Raw genomic sequence first — 18402 nt, forward strand, 5'->3', positions numbered from 1 at the left:
GAGAGAGAAAGAAAGAGAATATCTTAAGTTCCATGCTCAGCAAAGAGCCCAATATGGGGCTTGATCCCATGATCCTGGGATCATGACCTGAGCCTAAATCAAGATTCAGACGCTAAACTAACTGAACCACCCAGGAACCCCATAGGAATTTTTAATCTCAATATGCATGAGCCACATTCTTACTTTCATTATCAGAAAGCATTTATTAGGTGACTTTCTTTATAAGGTTTGATACCTTTAAGTGAGATGAATAGCTCTCAGTTATGGGGCATTATAAATGATTTGTTCTGATGCAAGAGCATATTTGGTTCCAAAGCAGAAAAATACAAAAAGCCCCATAAATAACTTTTCTGGGAATGTTATTATAATGCCAGTTTACCTTCTATAATAAAATCTAACAACAAAAAACTTGAACTTTAGTCTCACTTTTAAGCTTATGTACAGATACCTTAAATGAAAACTTAGCAAACGGGAAGACATGAAATTATAAAGTTTAACTCACCACAAATAGTAGACTCTTTGCTAGAAATCCAATTAAATAAAAAATAAAAATCACTTTATAAAATTACTTGAAGCATTTATAAAATTCAACTTACACTGCACTATGTTCTTTTCATATATTGCCCATTGTTCCCTCAAAATCCTAGGAGGTAGGCGTTGGTACTACTTTTTCATAGTACAGATAAGCATTCTGAGGCACAGGGATATTAAATAACTTCCCTGATGTCATATAAATAGAAAGTGTCAGAGTCAGGAATCAAATGTAAACTGTCCTCCCTCTTAACCAGAAAATCTGAGAGAATCCAATGAAATACTCTTGGATGCACATTAGAGTTTAGTAGATACTGAATAAGCTTTTCACAATATTCCTATGATTCTTTATAAATTTTTAGTAAACTAAGAATAGAAATTAATTCCTTAACTTGATAAAGAATATTAGAAACCAACAGCAAAAATCTGAATTGCTAAACATTTTCAAGATCCCCTTAACATTAGGAATAAGACAGTGATGCCCCAATATAACTCCTGTTTAGCAATGCTGGAAAGGTTCAGGCCACTGCAACAAGACAAGAAAAAAGAGGTACAGTATAAAAGAAAAAATAAAATAGTTGTTTACCAAAAACAAGCAAAAATCAAATAAGCAAAAATCCTAGCATATTGAGAAAGTTTCCCCCGAAATTCCAGCAGCTACTAATGCAAAGTGAGGTAGAGAAAAAAACTCATTTACAATAGCAACAGAACTGTAAAATACCTAGAACTGAACCCGGTGAAGGAAGTTAGGAAACTTTACTGAATGACAAAAAAGAATACTTGAGTAAATGGAGCAACCTAGAATATTCATGGAGTGAATCCACTATTATAAAGATTTCATTCTTCTCAAAATAACTTAAAAATTTACTTTAAAAAAAATTTTATTATAGAGAGAGTGCGTGAGCAGGGGAGAGGGGCAGAGGGAAAGAAATCTTAAGTAGGCTCCATGCTCAGCATGGACTGAGCCAACCAGGCACCCCAAAAAATTTAATTTACTTCTTTTTCAAGTTTTATTTTATGTATTTATTTTGAGAGAGGGAGCACGAGTGGGGAAGAGGCAGAGACAGGGAGACAGAGAATCCCAAGTAGGCTCTGCATTCTCAGTGCAGAGCCTGATGTCAGGCTCGAACTCACAACCCACAACATCAAGACCTGAGCCAAAATCCAAGAGTCACATGTTTAGCCGACTGAGCCACCAGGTGCCTCTAATGTACTTCTAGTCAAATCCCGAGTTGTTTTTTTGTTTGTTTGTTTGTTTGTTTGTTTTTTCAGTTTGCTTATTCTAAAGTTCATCTGAAAAACTAAATGGTTAAAAGTGGTCAGGAAGAGCTTGAACAAAAAGAATCAATGGGGGAAGAAACCACCCCCCGCTTTCCAGGTGTTAGAATAACACTAAAAAACCTCATAATTTAAAAGATTATTTTTGTAGGAAGAGAAAAATAGTTTTATGGAGCGGACTGTGCAATTCAGAAATAGACTTGTGTATATGAGTAATGGGTTAGAAAAAATTGAGAGTTTAATAAATTATTTAATTGGCAGTCCATTTAGAAAGAAGATCCCTGTATCACACCATACACACTTAAAATATTCCAGAATTATGAAAGGTAATTATGAGATTATGGTGGGAAAATGCTTTCCAAGTATCATACAAGAGGCAGAAGCATAAAAAAAAATTAATTTTGTTTATCTGTCTATAAGTTTAAAACATGCATATACTGAAGATTATAATATCAAAATTAAAAGAAAAGGAAACAAATATTTGTAGCATATGTAGCATGTACGAATGCCAGTGTCTCATAAAGAGTCCTGACAAATAGGCAAAGGAAAGAACAAGAAACTCAAAAAGAAATATGAATGTCCAATAAGCCTACGGGTATACTCTGTCTTCTGTGCCACTTATAATTGCTTGAAATGATTGTTGAAACACTTAAAAAATACAACTTTGATTCCTACGCTTGTGTCTCGATGTGCTCACTCAGAGTCTTTGGGGACGATGAGTCAGTCTTCTCACTCTAAAGCGTACAAATCATTTCATTAGACCGTTGTTGCAATGAGCGCAGAAACATGCCGTATTGTATTCCCCCATATACCCAGTACCGCGGTGGTCCAGTGCTTGGCACATAGTAGATACTCGATAAATATTCAATGAATAAATAAATGGAAACGTTTGAAAAGACATTCAGCCTGTCAGTGATAAAAATAATCAAATTTTACATCATCCATGTGAGCCAGACTTGCAAAGATAGATGACCAGTGTTGGCAAGGGTGATAAGAAAACGGTTCATTCGTGTACGTGATGTATCACAGTGGGTTGCCACCTTATACCCACTAGCATGATTGTTATTAAAAATAGTCTTCTTTCTGGCAATTAGGTCTTCAGTCCACTTTAAGTTAATTTTTTTTGAGTTAACTTTTATATGTGAGGTAAAATAAGGGTCCACCTTCATCTGGCATGTGAAGATCCAGTTGTCCTTGCACTATTTGTCCAAAACTGTCTTTGCCCCCACTGAATGGTCTTGGCACACTTTTTGAAAACATTTGACCATGTATGTGAGGGTGTATCTTGGGGCTTGATCTTTCATTTGTCTACATGTCTCTTAGGTCAGTACAGCGCTGTTTTGATTGCTGTCACTTTGTAATAAGTTTTGAAGTCAGCAAATATGCATATTTATTCTTCCTTTTCAAGATTGTTTTGGCTATTTGGGGTCACTTGAGATTCTGATGAATTTTAGCATGGGTTTTTCTTTTTCTGCCAAAATGCCATGGAGATTTTGATAGGAATCACATTGACTGTGCAGAACACTTTGGGTAGTATTGTCATCTTAACAGTATTAAGTCTTCCAGTCCATGCACCCGAGATGTCTTTCTGCTTATTCATGACTTCTTCAGTTTTTTCAGCAGTGTTTGTGCAGGTCTTGTGCCTTTTCGGTTGAATTTATTCCCATCGCTTTCGCCATATTCATTAGAAGTGTGTCCCTGTGTGCCGCCCACCCTCAAGTGAAGGTGATTTACACAAGGGCAGCAACACCAGGAGCTGGGGATAATTAGGTGTCCTCTTAGAGGGTGCCTACCGCAATGACCTAATTCCTAAATCCCCAGAAGACATTGACTGGCCCAGTTTCCCTCATTTACTGGTTTGCAGCTTTGGATTGGGTTTTTTTGTGGTAAGTATCTACCCTTATCTCCAAAAGCTGAGGACTTGGGTGGTAGCAGATTTCCTCAAAAAGACTCAACATGAGGCGTACAATGAATTGCTCCTCCCTTCCTCTGTCTCATTTTTCTGAGCGGCGTAAATAAACTGAGCGCTTGATTTTCTTTTTCAGAGCTGTAGTGCGAGTGCCTTGCAGGCAAGATTGAAAGTAGCTGCTCATGAAGCTGAGGAAGAATCTGATAATATTGCTGAAGATTTCTTAGAGGGAAAAACCGAAATAGATGATTTTCTCAGTAGCTTCATGGAAAAGAGAACAGTATGTAATACTCTTCAATTGAGGACAAGGGACAGTGTAATATCCAATTACTTAACTGTATTCATGAGCAAACGTTAGCGCAGTACTGAGCTGGAGTTTTGAGTGCCATGAGAAGAGACGAAAGAACCTCTGTTCTTTAAGAATGATAGCAGCATCTTACTATGATTTTGTTCTAAAGCTACTATATCAGCTAAAGTCTAGTCAATGGTTGTAGGCTGTGCACCTTCTTATGTTCAACAAGTTGTTTCAAAACGGAATAATGTATACTTAGTTATTTTAAAACTTGTAAATGTTATTGAGAACATTCTGGAATAGTTTCTTTTCTGTTCTGATTTTCATTACATTTAAAGAAAGATCAAGAAAGTCTATTTAACAGTATCTTGCCTTTCGATAAAGTTCTAAATATTTACCTAATTTCTCTGAAACATCATATTTTAAAAGTAACCTTTTCTTAATAAACTTTATAAAATGTATATGATATATATGCATATCCTTTTAAGGAACGTGGCCAGATTTTGTTATCCCCATTTTCCATCAGAGAAAATTGAAGTTTAGGCACATTAAGAACTATGGTTATAGCACTTGCGAGGCATTGATTTCTAGTTTATTCTTCGTTGATATTATATAACTGTACCTTGAAGTTTTTATTAATCTTCCTGATTAACAACAGTAGGATTTTTATATTTTTAAAACACAGATATTTGAAATTACATAATCAGAGAATTGATATAAAGAGGTTTATTTTACATTCTGGAAGTTTACAGGCAAAGGTTATCTTCCAAATACAATTCAATGTTTGTGGGGTGATGGTTTTTAAATTCTGAGCTACCTTAAACATTCAAAAGTAAAAAATGTCAACAAGTTAAAGGATACTTATATGAATTCTGTCCTAATGTAGGAAGCAGTAAGTAAATCATTGGAGAAGTGACTGGTACTTTAAATCTTCTAGATTTGCCACTGTAGAAGAGCCAAGGAAGAGAAACTTCAACAAGCAATAACAACGCACAGCCAATTCCATGCTCCACTATAGGTAAATTGTTTTCCAGAAAGTTTGAGTATTCTTTAATTGAAGTATTCTTACCAGTGCCTGTTGAGTTCTGTCTTAGCTTTTGTGTTACATGCAACATATAAAATGCTCTGTGTTATACATTATGTATAATTTTATATACATAAGCATTTAACCAATAGAAATCTTTTGGATATTTTGTCACTGTGCTGTTGCCTTAAATGAATTTCTTTTTTGTTTTTTTGTTTGTTTGTTTGTTTTTTAGTGTTTGACAGCTATGTATGTAGAATTATAAATATCTATGATTAGTACCTTTCTCTTAGCTGGTATATGGAGTAAACCGTATCACTTAGTTGACATTTCTCACTAGTCTCCTTTGTCATTTCTTCCTTTTAGATGAACTTCCAGTCTGTCTCTTTTCCATCTCACACCAGGATTATTCCAGTAAATGTTTTGCCAGTCCCCTGAATTGAGGCTTTTCCCTTCCTATAGAGCACTGACAGAATGATCTTCCTAAAACCAGCCAATGGTATAATTTCTCTGCTCTAGAACTTAGCAATGGTAGTATCACTATTAAATTTCTCTCTGGTTTTAAGCCCTCTATAATCTGGCATATATTCGAGAGCACCCACTTTAATTTTCCATTTTCCCCATATGTTCTCCATTTGATGTTCTTTCTCTCATTACTGTGTCTTTGTTCAGTCCCAACACTCTCTTCCTTTTCCTCTCCATCTATCTAGTTTTAGGAGTGATTTGGTTGTAAAAACTATTGCCCACCCCACCAAATTTGAGTAAAAGCTTGTGTTATTGAACAATGCAGAGATAGTTTGTAGAGCCAAGATGTAGGAAAGGACAGCTCAGATGCTGAGCTTGAAAACAGGGCAGGAGGCTGTAATAACCAAAGGCTTCTTCTCACACCCTTGCCAAGGCTGCTTGTTTCTCATTTTTGCATCTCTGTTCTTTTCTGTCTCTCACTCTCATGTGCTTCCCCCACCTTGCTCTTCAGAGAGCCTTTCTTGGTTACACTTACACATGCTCCACCATTGCCGCCCACAGGCCTGATCGTATTAGGATGGTTCAAGTAGCTCATGGCGACTAACCGGGGTTTCACTACAAATCCCCAGCAGATAGGCTGACCCGGCAGCAGCTTGGCCAGCAGATTAGCGTCATGTCTGTGGTCCTGTGCTCATTCACGTGGGCTGAAGCAGTGCACTCTGAGAAGGGAGCATGGGAACCTCCCTGGGAGCATTTATAGCGAGGGAAATGGCAGGAATTTCTTCTCTCCACCTCAAACTCATCTGCCCCTTCTCTTCATCTAGTTGTACGTAACGTTAGTGCCAACATTGACTTGTTTTATATCTTGTTTTTTAAATCATACTGTAACTCCCTTGGGGAGGGGTTGATTTTTCATATCACAGTTTAAGAAGAGAGTGGGCACTGAGTAATTGTTTATGTGAACATGCTAGAATCCTTTCCCCACCTCTTTTCCCTCATAGTCCAGTTATCTTCTTATAGACATGTCTGAATTGGAAGAGAATATCAAGAGATGAGAATTTATCATCTTAAGTTAAATCTTAGGGTTTTCTATGTTCTTTTCTTTTCAGATTTTCCTGAAAACCTACCAAGACAGAAATGACACAAGACTAATAAGCAAATTAATATGTATGATTTGCAAATTGGTATTTCATCACAGTGACTGAATTCATAGATACCCTGTATAGATTGTATACAGAACTGAGACTGATTTTGTACAGATTAGAATGATTGCTATGGTCTTTGCTTTGAGAAATTTTTCTGCACGATTTGCACTATAAATGTTTATTTATTGTTGATAAATCCTATCATATTTAAGTTTCACTGCTGGTCCTCTGTTATTAAGTACCTATGCATGTGATTTTAGCTAGTATCAATATTTTATAAAAATTGCCTCATTTAAATTTATATTTTTAATTTGAAACTGCCTCCTTTCTTTATCAAGAATGGTTTGTTTAGATATTTTTCCTGTCAACCTTTTTGAAAAATTACTATTTTCAACTGTAGAAAGCCTTATTTTTCCTTCTTTCCAGATGATAAATTTTCAAAAAACATTTGTTTTTAAATATTCATAATGTCAGGAAACACCATGCCTACAAATGTGCCGTCTCAAAAAGGTAACTTTTAATAACACTAAATGAAAAGAATACATCAGCTGCTCATACATGATTTAATTTTTAAAATTAAAGATACATTTAAGAAGCAATACAAGTAAATATATATTTTACCTAATAGAAAAAGATTGCCTTCCACTTCATCTAGTCCAACAACCTTTCATAATAATGTTTTTATGTAAGTAACTAATAGGTTTGTGATTGGATAATAATATACTTTCTAAATTCCTAATGTTAAAAACAATCTTTTTGTTGATAAGTAGTAATTCTAGACACAGAAGTCAATGAATTCTTTTGATCTTTACTGTGAGTTAGCTTTTCATAGAGAACAGCTTTAGTAATAAAATTAATATTTAACTTTTAGGCAATCTAGTTTTTATTTAATTTTATTGAAAATTCTTTTTAAATTGTGCTACGTTCAGCAGTTTGCTTCTATACAATGTTATAGAAGGAACACATTTCATAGGTAGCTGTGAAAGCTAATAAAGGAGAAAATCTGGAACTATATGTATCTGAGGCTTTGGTAAGGGTATCTAAATCACAAAACAACCTAACACATATTGTCATTTAAATTTCATCCCAGTATGTATTGTCATTCCAAATGCCAGCATTTGGTACAGTGTTTTTTTTCTTCATTCTTTTTCTTTCTCTACATGTTCTGGCAATAGAACTTTAGGAAGAATAAAATTATTTTCTTAGACTTGACAAATACTTAATTCTTAGTCTGTGTTTATGGAAAAGCAAGTATTCATATGGACTATAAATATATAAATAAATTAACTTTCATTAATTGCCTGTCTCACTGGCGCTGTACTAAGGGCATGCTGTTTAATCTTCAAAATGACCAGACATTATTTTTAAGGATTTGTAGACGAAAGAACTCAGGTAAGTGTCTTAAATTTGTGGCAGCCTTCTGGGTATTTAGAAACCTTTCCTTACACACAGACCAGCAGAACTTCCAGTTGTCCCAGCAGTCACTGCACTGGAGGACATAATTGTCTTTTGCAGACCATCGGGTAGCTTTCTTAGAAACTGTAGAACCCATAGCAAGAGACCCGCAGACCACAGTCATTCTGAAGGGACATCAGTCCATTTGATCTACCAATGTACTTAAACATCTATTCAAAAAAAGTCCCTGTGGAAATACTATAAAACAGCCACTCAAACATGGTTTAGGTGCTTGGGTGCTCATCTCCTTTCTCCTCCACAGAGACAACAACAAAACAAAAACAAACAAAAAACATAAGTTTTCTTATACAGTAAATTTCTTCTGCATAATTACATAATTCATCTCAGTGTTTCTTACTCTTTAAGCCAAAATGCCTAGTTTCATTCTCTACCAGTTAACATAGCTTGTTTTCTCCTTCCAAAATTAGACAGCCTCCTTACAACCTAGTCATTACAAAAAAGTTTGATGGTGAATATCTGCATTTAACCAACAGACAGTTTAGTTCAGATGTAGGTTGTGTAAGTTGTCCAAGATAGAAGAAAGTCTGCATTTGAATAATTCTCTGAACTTTGGTTTTGTTTTGCAATGGAAAGTAAGTGATTTGGGGGGTAATTTTATGGCCATGTTGTTTTCTTCTAAAAACTGGTCATCTGGAGAAGTCATAACAGGGGGGGAAAATGGCTGCCAAGGCAGTTTCTGGTTTTACTTTAACATATAATAGAAGACCAGATGGAAATCTGAATATTATTCTGAATATTATTCAGAATATTAAATTCAGAATATTATTACTCTGAATATTCAGAGTAGAGGTTTGTCATGGGTAGAAATTTAAACACTGATATCTCAAAATAGAAGAAAGTTTTCTAAATAAATAGGATGTACAGTAAAGATACCTGTCTCCGGGGCGCCTGGGTGTCTCAGTCGGTTAAGTGTCTGACTTCAACTCAAGTCACGATCTCACGGTCCGTGAGTTCGAGCCCTGCATCGGGCTCTGGGCTGATGTCGGAGCCTGGAGCCTGCTTCCGATTCTGTGTCTCCCTCTGTCTCTGCACCTCCCCCCGTTCATGTTCTGTCTCTCTCTGTCTCAAAAATGAATAAACGTTTAAAAAAAAAATTAAAAAAAAAAAATATACCTGTCTCCAAATTGGAAGATGTTCTAGGAATAAACTAGACTAGGACATTTATATTGGAGTAGAGGTTGTTTAACAGGTAAGTTTGATCACAAGTTACATATGCTTAAATTGAAGGAATTTCAATGAAAATTGGAATTCATTTTTAGGGCAAGAATGTAAACTGGTCTTAAAAAATAAAATCGTATGCCAAGGTTTCCCTTGTCTTCACCTACCTTTATTCTAAAAAAAGTTCCTCTGTTGATTGCTAAATTGTGATCAGAGTTCTTACCTACTTCATATCATTAAATTTTCTTGAACCATATCACTAAATAACAAGTCACTTGAGCTCTGAATATTACTAGTTGGGAAGTAATCTGCTTTGAGTCAGTTTTACATTGGTTTATTACCTGTGCTTTAAACCAGTTGCCCTAAATAAAACTCTTCATGTTTGATTTAAAATGAAATTATGCTAGCGGTGCCTGGGTGGCTCAGTCAGTTGAGTGTCCGAATTTAGCTCAGGTCAGGATCTCGCGGTCCGTGAGTTCAAGCCCCGTGTCGGGCTCTGTGCTGACAGCTCAGAGCCTGGAGTCTGTTTCAGATTCTGTGTCTCCCTCTCTCTGCCCCTTCCCCATTCATGCTCTGTCTCTCTTTGTCTCTCAAAAATGAATAAACGTTAAAAAAAAATTTTTTTTAATGAAATTATGCTATTAGCGATTTTATTTTATTTTTTTATTTTTTTATTTTTTAATATATGAAATTTACTGTCAAATTGGTTTCCATACAACACCCAGTGCTCATCCCAAAAGGTGCCCTCCTCAATACCCATCACCCACCCTGCCCTCGCTCCCACCCTCCATCAACCCTCAGTTTGTTCTCAGTTTTTAAGAGTCTCTTATGCTTTGGCTCTCTCCCACACTAACCTCTTTTTTTTTTTTTTCCTTCCCCTCCCCCATGGGTTTCTGTTAAGTTTCTCAGGATCCACATAAGAGTGAAAACATATGGTATCTGTCTTTCTCTGTATGGCTTACTTCACTTAGCATCACACTCTCCAGTTCCATCCACGTTGCTACAAAAGGCCATATTTCATTTTTTCTCATTGCCACGTAGTATTCCATTGTGTATATAAACCACAATTTCTTTATCCATTCATCAGTTGATGGACATTTAGGCTCTTTCCATAATTTGGCTATTGTTGAGGGTGCTGCTATAAACATTGGGGTACAAGTGCCCCTATGCATCAGGACTCCTGTATCCCTTGGATAAATTCCTAGCAGTGCTATTGCTGGGTCATAGGGTAGGTCTATTTTTAATTTTCTGAGGAACCTCCACACTGCTTTCCAGAGCAGCTGCACCAATTTGCATTCCCACCAGCAGTGCAAGAGGGTTCCCGTTTCTCCACATCCTCTCCAGCATTAGCGATTTTAGTCTTGGATTAGCCATACTCTTTCAAGACCCTGTGAAAGCATAATAAACTTTTAATATGCAATAAATGTAACCTTTTGTATAAATACCAGTGTTAGATTAACTTCTAATAAGTAGTCTAAATGAACATATTGTGTAAATTACAGTATCTTGTAAAATGGGGAGGTTGAAAAAAGTTTGTGTCTGATGTGAAAGGCATCACATTAAAGACATTTTAAAATATCACATACTATTTGTATTTTAAAATAAATGTATAGTTTTGTGTACTTATTCTAATTTGTTAATTTTTTTTAGTTTATTTATTTTGAGAGAGAGAGAAAGCAGCAAAGGGGCAGAGAGAGAGGGAGAGGGAGAACCCAAGCAGACTCCATGCCATTAGCGCAGAGCCCGATGTGGGGCAAACCGCGAGATCATGACCTGAGCTGAAATAGGCACTTAACTGACTGAGCCACCCAGACGCCCCTATTTACTCATTTCTAAAAATTTTTTTTATTGCTGGGGGCACCTGGGTGGCTCAGTCGGTTGAGCATCCAACTTCGGCTCAGGTCATGATCTCACGGTCCGTGAGTTCGAGCTCCGTGTCAGGCTCTGTGCTGACGGCTCAGAGCCTGGAGCCTGCTTCGGATTCTGTGTCTCCCTCTCTCTCTGCCCTTCCCCTGCTCACTCACTCTCTCTTAAAAATAGGAACATTAAAAAAAATTTTTTTTTAATTTTTCTTTATTTCTGTATTTTTGTAGATATAAACTGCCAAACAGAAGAAATTAAAATCTCATCCTCGATATTAGGCAAAGAAGTTTCTAAGAGTTGATAACTACAAGAATGGCATGTAGTGAGTTATGTTATAAAAATGCAAGATACATTACAAGTATATCCTAAGTATCATTAACACAGTATTCTTACTACATACAGTAAGTTGCAGAAAATGAACAAATATTCCTCAGAGCATGCTCACATTTTATATTCTTAAGGAATTATACGTGTTTTATTTACATTAACAGTACTTTTATATTACAAGTCCCTAATGTATTAAAGTTTTGTTTTTAAATGATTAATACATAAATAATTACAGTTGACCTTCGAACAATGTGGAGGTTAAGGGTGCCCACTTGCTGCACAAAAATCCACATACAGGTTTTGACTCTTCAAAAACTTAACCTGTCAGTAGCCTACTGTTGACTAGAAGCCTTATTGATAACCACATATTTTGTATGTTATACATATTATATACTGTATTCCTAGAATAAAGTAAGTTAGAGAAAAGAAAATGTTAAAATCATAAAATACATTTACCCCACTGTACTGTATTCATAGAAATAAATTCCACATATATGTGGAACTTTGCAGTTTAAAACTTTTTTTTTATTTATTTTTGAGAGAAAAAGTGAGAGAGAGACTGAGCCCAAGTGGGGGAGGGGCAGAGAGAGAGGGAGACACAGAATCCAAAGCAGGCTCCAGGCTCCAAGCTGTCAGCACAGAGCCCGACGCAGGGCTCGAACCCACGGACCGCGAGATCGTGACTGGAGCTGAAGTCGGACGCTTAACCGACTGAGCCACCCAGGCACCCCGAAACTGTGCAGTTTAAACTAATGTTGTTCAAGGGTCAACTGAATACTGTATTATTTTATTTAAATATATTGCTATATCGCCTCCAAACCTTTCATGTTAGAGATTTCAGCAATGTAGCTTTCTTGCCCTTTCTCTGTTTTCTGTTTTATTGGGATGAAGTTGACGTACATGGCTGTGTAAGTTTAAGATATATAGCATAATGGTTTGACCTATATACATTGTGAAATGATTACAATAAGTTAACTTGGCATCCATCATCTCATCTACAGTACTTACACTAAAAAAGCAAAAACAGCAAAATTTGTCCTCGTGATGAGAGTTGTTAAGGGTTAACTGTCTTAATATATATCATGCAGCAGTGTTAGCTATACTCGTTACGCTGTGTGTTACATCCCTAGTACTTCTTCATCTTGTAACTGGAAGGTTGTACCTTTCCACCACCTTTTGCCAAGTCCCCTTCCCACACCCTCACCTTTGGTAACCATAAATCTGATCTCTTTTTCAATGAGTTGTTTTGTTTTTTGTTTTAGATTACACATATGAGAGAGATCATACAATATTTGCTTTTCTCTAACTTATTACACTTAGCATAGTAATGCCTTCAAGGTCCATCCATGTTTCCACAAGTGGCAGGATTTGTTCTTTATTGCTGAATAATACTCCATTGTGTATATATACTCACCTTCTTCATCCATCGTTGGACAGTTAGGTTATTTCCACGTCTTGGCTGTTGTAAATAATGCTGCTGTGAACATGGGGACGCAGGTACCTTTTAGAGTTACGTGTTTTTGTTTCCTTTGGATCTGTTTCCAGAAATTGAATTGCTGGATCATATGGTGGTTCATTTTTTTTTCAAGGACAGTTTGTACTTATGTTAGTTGATGATAATCGACAGGCAGTATTGTTGAGTTTCAGGTGTACATGGTGATTTCATATTTATATACCTTATGATGTGATCACTACAGTAAGTCTCATTACCGTCTGTCATTATACAAAGTTGTTACAGTATTACTGACTGTATTCCCTGTGCTGTACATTACATCCCTTGTCTTATTTTATAATTGGAGGATTGTACCTCTTAATCCCCTTCAGCTATTTCATCTATCTGCTTCCCCCTTCTCTACAACCATCAATATCTATGAGTCTATTCCTGTGTTGTTTTGTTTGCTCATTTGTTTTGCTATTCAGATTACACACATAACTGAATTCATAGAGTATTAGTTTTTCTCTGACTTACTTCATTTAGGATAATACCCTCTAGGTCTATCCTAGTTGTCACAAATGACAAGATCTCAGTCTTTTATGGCTGTATAATATTCTGCTGTGTGTGCATATAGATATATGCACACATAATACACACACGCATGCACATAAATACCACTTCTTCAATCCATATATTGTGCATATTAAGGTTGCATCAGTATCTTTGCTAATATAAATCATGCTTCAGTGAACATGGGAGTGCATGTCTTTTCCAATTAGTGTTTTTGTTTCCTTCAGATAAATACCTAAAAGTGGAATGGCTGCATCTTCTGGTAGTTGCATTTTTAATTTTTTGAGTAAACAACATACTGTTTTCCATAATGGCTCACCAATCTACATTCCCACCAACTATTCATCAGGGTTCCCTTTTCTCCACATTTTCACCAACATGTTTGTCTTTTTGATAATAGCCTTTCTGACAGATAAGAAGTGATATTTCATTGTGGTCTTGATTTGCATTTCACCATAGTCTCTTGGTGTTTAGATATTTTCATATGCCTGTTAACCATCTCTGTGTCTTCTTTGGAAAAATGTCTATTCATGTCCTCTTCCCATTTTTAATCAAAATTGTATATTTGTTGATACTGAGTTGGAAGAATTTTTTCTATATTTTGGATATTAACCCTTAATCAGATATGTCATTTGCAAATATTTTATCCCATTCAGTAGGTTGCCTTTTTAAAAAAAAAAAAATTTATATTTATTTATTTTTGAGAGAGAGAGAGAAACAGCATGAGCGGGGAGGGGCAGAGAGAGAGGGAGACACAGAACCTGAAGCAGGCTCCAGGCTCTGAGCTATCAGCACAGAGCCCGTTGCGGGGCTCGAACTCATGGACCGTGAGATCATGACCTGAGCCAAAGTCTGATGCCCAACCAACTTAGCCACCCAGGTGCCCCAGTAGGTTGCCTTTTTGTTCTGTTGATGGTTTCCTTTCCTGTGCAAAAGCTTTTTAGTGTGATGTAGTCCTGTTTATTTTTGCTTACGCTGTCTTTATTGAAAGAGATGGATCCAAAATATTGCTAAAACCAGTATCAAAGAGCATATTGTTTTCTCCTAGTTTTGTGCATATTGTGCATTCAAACGTCTTTACTATGTTTTGATATTATTCTTGTGTATGGTAAAAGAAAGTGGTCCAGTTTTCTCATCACCATTTATTAAATAGACTGTTTGTCCCCAGTGTATGGTATTGCCAACTTTGTCAAAGATCAGTTGACCATATAATTGTGAATGTATTTCTGGGCTCTCTGTTCTGCTCCATTAATCTTTGTGTCTATTGTTGTGCCATTACCATGCTGTTTTTATTACTGTAGCTTTGTAGTGTAGTTTGATATTTGGGAGCGTGATCCCTCCAGCTTTGTTCTGTCTCAAGATTACTTTGACTATTCAGGGTCTCTTGTGATTCCATACAAATTTTAATTTTATTTCTAGTTTTGTGGAAAATGCCACTGTTATTTTGATAAGGATTGCCATTGATTCTGTGTGTTGCTTGGTGTAGTATAGACATTTTAACATTAATTCATTTAGTCCATGAGCATGGTATGTTTTCCCATTTACTTGTATCATCTTCAGTTTCTTGCATCAATGTCTTACAGTTTTCTGTATAGCAGTCTCTCACCTCCTTGGTAATATTTATTCCTAAATATTTTATTCTTTCTAGTATAACTGTCATTGGGATTGTTTTCTTATTTTCTCTTTCTGATAGTAAGTTATTAGCATATAGAAATGCAAAAAATTTCAATGCATTGATTTTGTATCCTGCAACTTTACTGAATTCCTTTATTCTAATATTTTTTGGTGGAGGTTTTAGGGTTTTTTGTATATAGTATGTCATCTGCAAATAGTGACAGTTTTACTTCTTTTTAATTTGGATACCTTTTCTTTTTCTTGCCTAATTGCTGTAGCTAGTTCTTCCAATACTATGTTAAGTAAAAGTGCTGATTGATAATGGTCATTTTTGTCTTGTTCCCACTCCTAGAAGAGCTTTTCACTGTTGAGTATGATGTTAACTATGAGTTTATCATATGTGGCCTTTATTATGTTGAGGTATATTCCCACTATACCCACTTTGTTGAGACTTTTTATCATGAATGAATGTTGAATTTTTTATACATCTATTGAGATGATCATATGATCATTATCCTTTGTTTTATTGATGTGGTTTATCACGTTAACTGATTTGCAAATATTTAACCATCCAAGCATCCTCAGAATAAGTTCCACTTGATCATGATGAATAATTCTTTAAATGTATTGTTGAATTCAGTTTGCTAATATATTGTTGCAAATATTTGCATCTATGTTCATCAGGGATATTGGCCTATAATTTTTTTCTCCCCCTAGTTTAGGTATCAGGGTAATACTAGCCTGTAGAATTATTTAGGAACCATTTATTCATCTTCATTTTTTTTGAAATAGTTTGAGGATAGGTATTAACTCTAAATATTTGAGGCAATTCACAAGTGAAGCCATTTGGTTTTGGACTTTTCTTTGTTGGGAATTTGTTAAGTACTGATTCAGTTTCATTACTAGTAATTAATTGGTCTGTTCAGATTTTCTGTTTCTTTTGGGTTTAGTCTGAGATTGTATATTCCTAGGAATTTATCCATTTTTTCTAGGTCTTCCAATTTTTTGATATGTAACTATTCATTAGTAGTCTCTTATACTTCTCTTTCATTCTTGATTTTATTTACTGGGCCCTGTCTCTTCTCTTCTTGATGAGTCTTACCAAAGTTTTTGCAGTTTATCTTTCCAAAGGACCATTGATCCTTTTTATTTGTTTTGGTTTGTCTCTGTTTCATTTATATCTACTCTGATCTTTATTTCCTTCCTTCTATTAACTGTGGGTTTTGTTGTTCTTCCAGTTTCTTGAGATATAAGATTAGATTGTTTATTTGAGATTTTCCTTGTTTCTTGAGGTAGGACTGTATTACTGTAAACTTGCCATTAGAACTGCTTTTGCTTTGTCTCAGATTTTGGGATGTTGTATTTTCATTTTCATTTGTCTCGAGGTATTTTTATTTTCCTTACTGATGTCTTCATTGACCCGTTGGTTGTTTAGTAGCATGTTGTTTAGTCTCCATGTGTTTGTGTTTTTTCATTTTCTTCTTGTAATTGACTTCTAGTTTCATACTTTTGTGGTTGGAAAAGATGCTTCATATGATTTCAGTCTTCTTAAATTTTTGGAGACTTGTTTTGTGGCCTAACATGTGATTCATCTTGGAGAATGTTGCATGTGCACCTAAGAAGAATGCATAATCTTGTTTTGGGCAGCCCGTTGTGTATATATCTGCTGAGTCCATTTGGTGTGTCATTTAAGGATGTTTTTCTTAATAACTTTATGTCTGGAAGATCCATTAAAGTCCATTACTATTATTATATTACTGTCAGTTTCTCTCTTTGTGTCTCTTAGTATTTAGGTGCTCCAAGGTTGGGTGCATAAATATGTGTAAGTGTTACACCTTCTTGTTTGTTTGATTGATCCTTTTATTATTATTTAATGCCCTTCTTTGTTTCTTGTTATAATAGCCTTTGTTTTAAAGTTTACTTTGTCAGATATAAATACTGCTATTCCAGCTTTAGTCCATTTTCATGGAATATCTCTTTTCTCCCTTCACATTCAGTCTGTGTGTGTCTTTTCATTGGAAGTGAATCTCTTTTAGGCAGCATCTTGTGTTTTTTTGTTTTTTTTTGTTTTTTTTTTGTTTTTTTGTTTTTTAACGTTTATTTATTTTTGAGACAGAGAGAGACAGAGCATGAACGGGGGAGGGTCAGAGAGAGAGGGAGACACAGAATCGGAAGCAGGCTCCAGGCTCTGGGCCATCATCAGCCCAGAGCCCGACGCAGGGCTCGAACTCACGGACCGTGAGATCATGACCTGAGCTGAAGTCGGATGCTTACCCGACTGAGCCACCCAGGCGCCCCAGCATCTTGTTTTTTTAATCCATTCAGCCATGCTTTGTCTTTTGATTGGAGCATTTAGTTCATTCACAATTACAGTAATTACTCGGTTAAGCGTTCAACTTCGGCTCAGGTCATCTCATGGTTCATAAGTTCAAGCCCTGTGTCAGGCTCTGTGCTGACAGCTCAGAACCTGGAGCCTGCTTCAGATTCTGTCTCTCCCTTTCTCTCTGCCCCTCTCCTGCTCATGCTGTCTCTCTGTCTCTCAAAACTAAATAAACATTAAAAAAAATTGTAGTAATTACTGATAGGTATCAATTTATTGCCTTTTCTTAATTTTTTTTCTGATTGTTTTATATTCTCTATTCCATTCTTCTTTTCCTCTCTTCCATTGTGTTGATGACTTTCTTTACTGTTACCCTTGGATTCCTTTTCCTTTACTATTATCTATTTTAAGGTTTTTGTTTATTGTTACCAGAAGGTTCATATATAACAGCCTATGTATATAGCATTCTTTTTTAAGTTGATGGTTGCTTAAGTTGGAACACATTCTAAAAACAATACATTTTTACTCCCCTGCCCCATGTTTTGTTTTTGATGCCATACTTTACATCTTTTTATTTTGTGAATCCCTTAAATGATTATTGTAGATATAATTAATTTTGCTTCTTTTGTCTTTTAATCTTCATACTATCTTTATAACTGGTTGACCCATTACCCTTACTATGTTTGCTTTTATCAGTGAGATTTTTTTTTTTCTATCATATATTTTCTCATTTCTGGGCTTTTCTGTGTAAAGAGTCCTTATAATATTTGCCTTATAATATTTGCCTACAGTGGTAGGCAAAGATGGCCCCTAGCCTGAGTGGTTGCAAGGGCCGACCACAAGTCCTGTGGGGTCACTGGTCGGCAGGGGTGACTCCTGGCCTATAACTGCTGCTGGTGTGTTGGTGGGTGTGGTAATTCTACTGTAATATTTTGAGGATCCTCCGTATTATTTTCCATAGTGGTCGTGCCAGTTTGGAGTTGTACCAACAGTGC

The 18402-nt window shown here is 35.9% G+C and overlaps 1 protein-coding gene across 1 annotated transcript in view; it reads left to right on the plus strand.

The window, feature by feature from the left end:
• Positions 1 to 9051, plus strand: part of VPS37A (VPS37A subunit of ESCRT-I) — a 53188-nt gene extending 44137 nt beyond the window's left edge. The window contains exons 10-12 of the mRNA XM_049631706.1: positions 3855 to 3998; positions 4948 to 5028; positions 6609 to 9051. Coding sequence (XP_049487663.1) covers positions 3855 to 3998; positions 4948 to 5028 — 225 coding nt within the window. The 3' untranslated portion in view covers positions 6609 to 9051. The remainder of the gene's footprint in view (positions 1 to 3854; positions 3999 to 4947; positions 5029 to 6608) is intronic.
• The last annotated feature ends 9351 nt before the right edge of the window (positions 9052 to 18402 follow it).

The sequence above is a fragment of the Panthera uncia genome, chromosome B1, assembly GCF_023721935.1.
Source record: "Panthera uncia isolate 11264 chromosome B1, Puncia_PCG_1.0, whole genome shotgun sequence".
Lineage (NCBI taxonomy): Eukaryota > Metazoa > Chordata > Mammalia > Carnivora > Felidae > Panthera > Panthera uncia.